Source organism: Cucumis sativus, chromosome 1 (assembly GCF_000004075.3).
Source record: "Cucumis sativus cultivar 9930 chromosome 1, Cucumber_9930_V3, whole genome shotgun sequence".
NCBI classification, from domain to species: Eukaryota; Viridiplantae; Streptophyta; class Magnoliopsida; order Cucurbitales; family Cucurbitaceae; genus Cucumis; species Cucumis sativus.
The window spans coordinates 14,075,342-14,085,774 of record NC_026655.2 but is presented as its reverse complement, the minus strand read 5'-3'; the positions used below and the strand labels follow the sequence as shown (position 1 = coordinate 14,085,774).

General features: G+C 41.9%; 1 protein-coding gene across 1 annotated transcript; it reads left to right on the top strand.

Moving 5' to 3' along the window:
- The first annotated feature begins 101 nt into the window (after nucleotides 1–101).
- Nucleotides 102–7,424, top strand: LOC105435721. Its single transcript, XM_031886339.1, has 3 exons — nucleotides 102–1,835; nucleotides 2,052–2,755; nucleotides 2,962–7,424. Exons 1-3 carry the CDS (start codon nucleotides 102–104, stop codon nucleotides 7,394–7,396), a joined length of 6,873 nt encoding a protein of 2,290 aa, XP_031742199.1. The 3' UTR covers nucleotides 7,397–7,424.
- Nucleotides 7,425–10,433: the final 3,009 nt, after the last annotated feature.

Sequence of the window (10,433 nt, the reverse complement as noted above, 5' to 3'; positions counted from 1 at the left end):
TTAAATTTCTCCGGAAATCTCGTGCGAACAAATTGGCACGCCCAGTGGGATCATCTCTACCTCTCATCTCTCTCTCATCATCTACATCTACAAGCAAATCAATGGCATCAAAGAAAGCTGCATCCAAATCTTCAGCTGCAAGCGACACCTACACGGGACCTATTACCCGTAGTCGTTCCAAGGGGATCATCCAAGGGCAAGACCAAGGTTCCGCCATCGCGCAGAGCATCCTGAAGCAATTGATGGAATCTCCTAAAGCTGGAATTGTCATCAAGGAAAATCCTCTATATAATGATTATGATTCTGCCTCTAGCAGGTCACTGAAAGAAGCACACCCAGATGTGATGTCCGTCATGATGGCTGATGTAGCAGTCGAGACTGCCATGGCGGAGATGGAGAGAAAAATTAATCTCCTGATGAAGGTTGTTGATGAACGAGACCACGAAATTGCAGCTTTAAAGGAGCAGATGCAGACTCGTGAAACTGCTGAATCGAGTCAAACTCCTGTCGTTAAAGTTGATGACAAAGGGAAGAACGTGGTACAAGAAAATCAGCCACAACAACAATCAACTTCTGTGGCTTCTCTCTCGGTTCAACAATTACAAGATATGATCACAAACTCCATCAGAGCACAATATGGAGGCCCATCTCAGACTTCTTTCATGTACTCTAAACCATACACCAAAAGAATCGACAACTTGAGAATGCCGCTTGGATATCAGCCTCCAAAATTCCAGCAGTTTGACGGAAAGGGCAATCCAAAACAGCACGTTGCTCACTTCGTCGAAACATGTGAGAATGCAGGATCAAGAGGAGATCAACTAGTCAGACAATTTGTTCGAAGCTTGAAAGGAAATGCTTTTGAATGGTATACTGATCTGGAGCCAGAAAGCATTGAGAGTTGGGAACAACTAGAAAAGGAGTTTCTCAATCGCTTCTACAGCACCAGGCGTACTGTAAGCATGATGGAGCTTACAAATACGAAACAAAGAAAGGGAGAACCAGTCATCGACTACATCAATAGATGGAGAGCTCTAAGTCTTGACTGTAAAGATCGGCTCACCGAACTGTCGGCTGTAGAAATGTGCACCCAAGGCATGCACTGGGGACTCCTCTACATTTTGCAGGGAATAAAGCCCCGCACATTTGAAGAACTGGCAACTCGAGCTCATGATATGGAGTTGAGCATCGCCAGTAGAGGAACTAAAGATTTTCTTGTTCCTGAAGTAAAGAAAGATAAGAAAGAGATGAAAGGTGCTGAAAAGATAGTGAAAAGCACCTCGAAAGAATCTATGGTCGTAAACACAACCCCGCTGAAATTCTCCAAAGGAAAGGAAGCGAGGGTTGAAAAGAAGGATGATGGAAGCGAAAGGCGACGTCTGACTTTAAAAGAAAGGCAGGAAAAAGTTTACCCATTTCCTGATTCAGATATCGCTGACATGCTAGAGCAACTACTAGAGAAGCAGCTGATCCAGCTGCCAGAATGTAAACGACCTGAGCAAGCAGGAAAGGTAGATGATCCCAATTACTGCAAGTATCATCGGGTCATCAGTCATCCAGTAGAGAAATGCTTCGTGCTGAAGGAGCTAATTCTAAGGTTGGCTCGTGAGAAAAGGATTGAGCTAGATTTGGAGGAAGTAGCTCAAACAAACCACGCTGAAGTGACGATAATGTCTGAGGCTTCTTCGTCGAGATTGATTTTTGAGCAAAGGAAAAGCTTGGTCCAGTTCGGGACCTTTGAGCCTATAGTTGTCCAATTCTTTCAGGAAATCTCATACGAGGATCCTCAAGGAGAGAAAAGACCAATTGAAGAAGACGATGAAGGGTGGATAGTGGTGACCCACCGAAAGAAAAGACAGTCGATCCCGACCCAAAGAGAGTCTCGCTCTTACCAAAACTATAGAAGAGGAAATAAGACTCAAAAGAATAAGAAAAAGAAGAAGACTCATAAGCTTAAGCTCGTACATAATGAAGACATGAATTTCTCTCGACCTCAACGCTTAGTGACCTTGGCAGACTTCCTTCCAAAAAGCTTCCTTTGTGATCATCAGGATGAAGACCCAGAAGTCGTTGCGTGTCATGCTATCAACACAACGGAGGAAGAAATAATCCCTCCAAGATCACTAGAAGGAGAGGGAGTATCAAAAGACCTTTCAAGGTTTAATGTAGAGGATCTATTATCACTTCCTCAAGAGACCAAAACCATCCTTATTGATGCATTGCTAAATTCAAGAGCATCAAGTTCGAGTACTCCGACTATGACATATGAGAGTGGTTCTTATTGTATGTCTATAGACTTCTCAGATGAGGATTTGTTGTTGGGATCTAAACTTCATAATAGACCTTTGTATGTTTCTGGATACGTTCGAGAACAGAGAGTCGATCGAATCCTCATTGATAATGGCTCAGCTGTCAACATAATGCCAAAGTCGACTATGTGGCAATTAGGCATCTTGATGGACGAGCTCTCAAATAGCAAGCTAGTAATTCAAGGTTTTAACCAAGGTAGCCAAAGAGCAATAGGCATGATACGGTTAGAACTCATAATTGGCGACCTAAAGGCCAGTGCATTGTTTCATGTCATAGACTCAAGGACTACTTACAAGTTGTTACTAGGGCGTCCTTGGATTCATGGAAACGGAGTAGTAACTTCAACACTGCATCAGTGCTTCAAATTTTATCAGGACGGTGTAAAGAAGGTTGAAGCCGACTCTAATCCATTCTCAGAAGCTGAGTCTCACTTCGCAGATGCAAAGTTTTATTCAAAGAATAATAATATTTTAGAAGTTTTGCCTGCAGAAACCCCTCTTACAAAAGGAGAAGATAATTCACAACTGAAATCACTCGCAACCACAGAACCACATGAAAGTGCGAGAACCTTTAACTCTGGAAAGGGTGAAGCATACACTAGCAGCACAAAGGGTATGATCTTGAAGGATGAAAATGCTGCAAACACACCAGTTTTGCGTTATGTCCCTCTGTCAAGGCGCAAGAAAGGCGAATCACCATTCATGGAGTCTCCAAAAGGTTTGAAAGTTGGGACATCGAAATCATAAAAGAAAGCTTCACTACACCACTAACTAAGATAGCGAAGCAGGAGGTAAAGGTAGATCTGGTGGAAGCAAACTTGCCCCAAAGGCGAACGAAAGACGGATTCGACCCCAAGGCTTACAAATTGATGGCGAAAGCAGGTTATGACTTCACAGCTCACACCGAGTTTAAAAGCTTGGAAATTCATGACCGACCTGAGCTCTCCTCAACTCAAAAGAAGCTTCTACGGGAAGGACATTCTATACCCGTGTCGAGAAAAGGACTCGGATACAAGTCGCCAGAACCGATCCGTATAACTAAAAAGGGGAAGGAAAAAGTGGTTGACATCAATCATATAACTATAGAGGAGGATGACAATACTGACGTAAAAGAAGGTGATAATCAGAGAATCTCAGTATTTGATCGAATTAGACCATCTGTTGCACGTCCCGTAGTATTTGAAAGGCTAAGCATGACAGAGGCAGAAAGAGAAAGGCTCCAGTCAGTACCAAACCTTGAGAGACATTCGGTCTTTCGAAGGCTAACTACGACTCCCATAAAGGAAGAAAGCACATGCCATGCCTTGACAACTACAAGACCATCAGCCTTTGAAAGGCTAGGTGTGTCTAAAAAGAAAAATGTACAAGCACCCCGTGCTCCGATTTTTAATCATCTCGGGGATAAAGGATCACACGACAACATTGATTCCAACATAGATACAAAGAAGAAGGAACCAATGTCTCGTGTGAAAGTTTGGCGTCGAATTAAGCATACAGATGTCGATAATTATCGTAGTAAGAAGTTTCCTTGCGAGACAAAGGAAAATGGAGAAATTCATAGCAACGTTCCTTCTCGCATGAAAAGAAAAACTTTTGTTACTCTCAATACAAGTCAAGGTTCGTTAAAGGTAAAAAGACATGATGTTATACTAACGAATCCTGAAAAAGAAGGGTCGGAACAAGGGGAATGTGAAACTTCATGTCATCACATCACCATTATTGAGGAATCAGAGACTGGAACTCATGAAGAAGACGCAGAAAATGCCCCACAAAGTTTAGAGGATGGTGGTCAATCTACTGTAGACGAGCTAAAAGAGGTGAACCTTGGTACAATAGAGGAACCACGTCCGACTTTCATTAGTGCGTCCCTCTCTAACGAAGAGGTGGATAAATATATGAGTTTGCTCACCGAATACAGGGACATCTTTGCGTGGTCGTACAAGGAGATGCCAGGACTTGACCCAAAAGTAGCAGTCCATCATCTTGCAATTAAACCCGGATATCGACCGATTAAACAAGCACAACGACGTTTTCGACCGGAGCTTATCCCTCAAATCGAGGTGGAAGTCAACAAGTTGATCGAAGCAGGATTCATTCGCGAGGTCAAATATCCAACGTGGATAGCAAACATTGTCCCTGTTAGAAAAAAAAATGGACAACTTCGCGTTTGTGTAGACTTTCGCGATCTGAATAATGCATGCCCTAAAGATGATTTTCCCTTGCCCATCACCGAAATCATGGTTGATGCAACTACTGGACACGAGGCGTTGTCGTTTATGGATGGGTCGTCTGGATATAATCAAATACGGATGGCCCTCTCAGATGAAGAAATGACAGCTTTCAGAACTCCAAAGGGAATATACTGTTACAAGGTGATGCCCTTTGGATTGAAAAATGCCGGCGCTACTTATCAACGTGCCATGCAGAAAGTGTTTGATGATATGTTGCACAGGTATGTTGAATGTTATGTTGATGATCTTGTAGTCAAAACAAAGAGACGACAAGACCATTTGAAGGATCTAAAAGTCGTGTTTGATCGCTTGCGAAAATATCAGCTAAGGATGAACCCTCTCAAGTGTGCGTTTGGTGTAACTTCAGGAAAATTTCTTGGCTTCATTGTAAGGCATCGAGGGATCGAAATAGACCAGTCCAAGATTGATGCCATTCAGAAGATGTCAAGACCTAAAAGTTTGCATGACCTAAGAAGTCTCCAAGGACGACTGGCTTACATCCGAAGGTTCATCTCTAACTTGGCCGGTCGGTGTCAACCTTTTCAAAAGTTGATGAGAAAAGGAGAAAATTTTGTGTGGGATGAAGCTTGTCAGAACGCTTTTGATAGCATAAAGAAATACTTGCTTACTCCCCCAGTGCTGGGAGCTCCAGTACCTGACAAACCACTAATATTGTACATTGCTGCACAAGAAAGGTCCTTAGGAGCATTACTGGCACAAGAAGAGGTAAAGGGAAAGGAGCGTTCTCTCTACTATCTAAGCAGAACATTAATTGGGGCTGAAGTTAACTATTCTCCTATCGAAAAGATGTGTCTTGCACTTTTCTTTGCCATTGATAAGTTGAGGCATTATATGCAGGCCTTCACGGTTCATCTAGTGGCAAAAGCAGACCCTATAAAGTATGTTCTATCCAGGCCAATCATCGCTGGACGCTTAGCCAAATGGGCGGTTCTACTCCAACAATATGACATTGTCTATATTCCCCAAAAGGCGATAAAAGGACAAGCGCTAGCAGACTTTTTAGCAGACCACCCAATTCCTTCGGATTGGAAGTTATGTGATGACCTACCAGACGATGAGGTTTTCTTCACAGAAGTTATGGAACCTTGGACTATGTACTTCGATGGTGCAGCTCGAAGAAGTGGTGCGGGGGCAGGCATTGTCCTCATTTCTCCTGAGAAGCATATGTTGCCTTATAGCTTTGCACTTTCCGAATTGTGTTCAAACAATGTGGCTGAATATCAGGCTTTGATAATTGGCCTTCAAATAGCATTAGAAATCGGAGTGTCATTCATAGAGGTCTATGGTGATTCAAAATTGATAATCAATCAACTCTCGCTTCAATATGACGTGAAACATGAAGACTTGAAGCCATATTTTGCTTATGCTCGACAATTGATGGAAAAGTTTGATAATGTGATGTTAGAACATGTCCCTAGAGTAGAAAATAAGAGAGCGGATGCATTGGCAAATTTAGCCACGGCCTTGACCATGCCAGATGATGTAACTCTGAACATACCACTTTGTCAACGATGGATTATACCCCCAGTTAGGCCTGAATGTCAGGAAGTGAACATGGCAACATCCTATTTGATTGATGAAGAAGATTGGCGTCAACCCATCATAGAGTATCTTGAACATGGAAAGCTTCCAAAGGATTCTCGTCATAAAATTGAGATACGAAGAAGGGCAGCACACTTCATTTATTACAAGGGAACTTTATATCGCCGTTCTCTTGAAGGGCTCTTCCTTCGATGTCTCGGAAAGGAAGATTCGGTAAAAGCTCTAAAGGAAGTACATGCAGGTGTTTGTGGAGCACATCAATCGGGACCAAAGCTTCAATTCCAGCTAAGAAGAATGGGCTACTACTGGCCTAAGATGATCCAAGATTCAATAGACTATGTGAAGAAGTGTGAGCCTTGTCAATACCATGCAAACTTCATACACCAACCTCCAGAACCTCTTCATCCAACTGTGGCTTCTTGGCCTTTTGAGGCTTGGGGACTCGATCTGGTTGGCCCCATTACACCAAAATCATCAGCAGGACATTCTTATATCCTAGCAGCAACAGACTATTTTTCAAGGTGGGCTGAGGCCATTTCATTGAGAGAAGCCAAGAAGGAGAACGTGGCAGACTTTATTCGAACACACATCATCTATCGATACGGTATTCCACATCGAATCGTGACGGATAATGGAAAGCAATTCTCCAATAGTATGATGGACAAGTTATGTGAAAAATTCAAATTCAAGCAATATAAGTCATCCATGTACAACGCAGCTGCGAATGGACTAGCAGAAGCATTCAACAAAACATTGTGTAATCTTTTAAAGAAAATTGTCTCCAAGTCAAAGAGGGATTGGCAAGAAAAGATCGGCGAGGCATTATGGGCTTATCGGACGACTCATCGCACCCCTACAGGGGTTACACCATATTCGCTTGTTTACGGTGTGGAGGCTGTCCTTCCTCTCGAAAGGGAAATTCCGTCACTAAGAATGGCAGTACAAGAGGGATTGACTACCGAAGATAATGTGAAGTTACGTCTTCAAGAATTAGAAGCACTTGACGAAAAGCGATTAGAGGCTCAGCAAGCATTGGAATGTTATCAAGCGAGAATGTCCAAAGCTTTTGATAAACACGTTAAACCTCGCTCCTTTCAAGTCGGTGATCTAGTACTTGCCGTAAGGAGACCGATCATCACAACAAGGCATACAGGAAATAAGTTCACACCTAAATGGGATGGACCTTACATTGTTAAAGAAGTTTATACAAATGGCGCATACAAGATCGTTGATCAAGACGGACTACGAATTGGCCCAATCAATGGTAAATTTCTTAAAAAATTTTATGCTTAATTTTGTTAGGTAAAAAAAAAAAAAAAAAGTTGAACTACGTTATGACTTGATCCCTATATTATAAAGGGTACGTAGGCAGCTTAAGGAAAACCTTAAGCCCAGTCCAGCAAAAAAAAAAAGTTGAACTACGTTATGACTTGATCCCTATATTATAAAGGGTACGTAGGCAGCTTAAGGAAAACCTTAAGCCCAGTCCAGCAAAAAAAAAGTTGAACTACGTTATGACTTGATCCCTATATTATAAAGGGTACGTAGGCAGCTTAAGGAAAACTTAAGCCCAGTCCAGCAAAAAAAAAGTTGAACTACGTTATGACTTGATCCCTATATTATAAAGGGTACGTAGGCAGCTTAAGGAAAACCTTAAGCCCAGTCCAGCAAAAAAAAAAAGTTGAACTATGTTATGACTTGATCCCTATATTATAAAGGGTACGTAGGCAGCTTAAAGGAAACTTTAAGTTCAGTCCAATAAAAAAAAAGGAAGAAAGACAAATTACATTTAATAGAAAATATGATGAGGAGTGGAACAATGAAAGAATAATTTTTTTTTATTATAAACTTCTAGCAAAAAAAAAATTAAAAAGGCATAAGTAGATAAATAAGAGAAAGCAGAGAATCATGGAGTCCATTTAAAGTTCTTCAGCTCCTCTAGTGTGCTTTCTAAAGATTCACGAAGTGTTGATAGCATTTTAGCATCAATATCTCCAACGATCGGGGCACATTCGAGTTTGTCAATTTCCTCACAAGTCTTCGAAATCTCATGTTGCTTCTGCTTCAGCTCCAGGTCGTTCTTAAAAATTATTCCAGAAAGTTTAGCAGACTCAGCCCGCACCATCTTTAGTTTTGCCTCTAGTTTAGCCTCCTTGGCGGACAGTCGTGTAAGACGACGTTTAGCAGTGTTGGTCTCTGCCAATATACGATTCTCATCAACTCGCAGAGTCTTCACAAAACCTTTTGCCTCCGTTAGCTGAACATCCTTAGTTGATTGGAGTAGAAATGAGGAATGTATTTGATTATGGTTCTCGACACCTTGGAAGTAACCATTCACAAGCTCCCTCAAAACAATAAGGTTGTCGCTGCCGCTAGTCGCAATCGCATCAAAGATCTTATGCATTTCTGGTTCAAGACTACTCAGTCGTTCAAAAGGGGTACGAATGATCTTCTGTCGTAGGTTTTCCCATAAGGTTATGGCAGCCTGTCGTCGGAGGTCAGAAATTAAGCTGTCAGCACAAAAATGAGAAATCTCAGAAACTGTAATAGGCTCCGTGCCTTCCACTTTTTGAGGAGGTCCCTTGATCACAGGAGGACAAGCAGACACAATATTTGCGCCTATAGGTTCCTTAGAGTTTCCATTATAAGAAAGTACAACGTTACAGTCTTCTAGATTCGGCATCGACTCTAGGGTATCTTCGATGTGTAGGTCGTGATCACCTAAAGAAGACTGCAAAATAATATTAACAACAAGAAATAAGAGGAGTAAAGGAGAGAAAATACAATAAATAAATAAATAAAAAGGGAGACGAAAAGAAACCATGGGGGAAGGGACATCGAAGAATTGTGCAGCATCAGGGACCCGAATAGGAGACTCTTCATCATCGATCGACTGTTTGTTGGGCTTCTTGGGTCTCTTCCAATGGCGATCATCATTGCTGCTTTGACTGTCCTCAATACGTTCAGAAGGATGCTTGGTAGCTATCGATAAGCGGTTGTCCTTACCCATATTGTCAATACCACCTTTAATAAGATGTTTAAATCGTGTAGAAAGAGACAAATTATCCACCAAGCGTTTTGTCCCTCCCTCAATTTTCTCCACAAGTCGTTCATCAGTTTCATCGGAGCATATCTTCTGATTTCCACTACCAAAATTATGTTCAATCTTTTTTGTGGTTTTGGATTTGATGTGAGGGGGAGTAGGACGATCTATCAAATGTTGTACTCCTTCTTGGAGGTAATCACCGTGTTTTGCAAGCCACCAGACCTTATAATGAGAGGTAACATGTGTGTCTGGATTAGGGGCAGACACAGGAAGATATACTTGGGAAAGTGTATTCTCGCGAATACAAATCATCCAACAATATCGTACGTTAAAAAATTGGCTTCGGGAATTTCTTCACCTAAGTCATATGGCACGTCTTGATAAAATCCAAATTGTCGGCTAAAGCGACAAGGACTATAAGGCTCAATAACTGTGGAGGATCCACATTGCGAGGATAGAAAACAAGAGCGAATGCTTATGAAAAATGAAGCATTCCAACTAATTAACTCTCCATCATCCGTTAAGAGTTCGTCCTTATTCTTTGTTGGAAGACACGCATGCCATGACACATACTTTCCCTTGTGGATATGTGTTCGAGCCTCAAGATTAGTATAATATTTGGCCCCACCTTCACCAGAAAATTCAACCATGCGAGGACCCCTAAGACTCCTAGGGGCTTTATAATGAGTGTTGAAGTAAAGAGCAAGCCACCCATGGACATAGTGAAGAGGAAAACAGGCATTTGAATAACCAAGTGATGAAGTAGAATCATGAACTTGGCGTAGGCCACTATAAATATTAGCTAAAACAGGGACGACAAGGTTAAATGTGTAGCCTTCCGCCATGAGGCTAGCAACCTTAAAAACCTCCGGACGAAGGGAAAGTTGCTTATCAGGGAACACAAACACACATAGCCAACAAGAGAGAAATGCCGCTAGATAGGTTTTGTCCCTATGATCATCAGTGACGCTTAAGTCAAGGAACACTTTGAGTTCAGCTTTAGACCAGTCAGGACGTCTGATGGGAATTCCATCTGGATTATGAGTTGAGCGAGGGCGAGAAGTCTTTTTAGGCTTTCGAGGAGGCGGTTTCGAATACTTTACCTCAGATCGTGTAACCCAAAAAGAGATCCATTCACTTACAGTGATTTGAGAGTGATCATGCGTTGAGAAACAATGCGGTAATAGGCTGCAAATAAATGCTCACAACTTCTTGGACATACATCAGGTGATCCTATTAAGTCTTGGTGGCAAGGAATGCTTTCTTCATAAAATCTACCTTTAA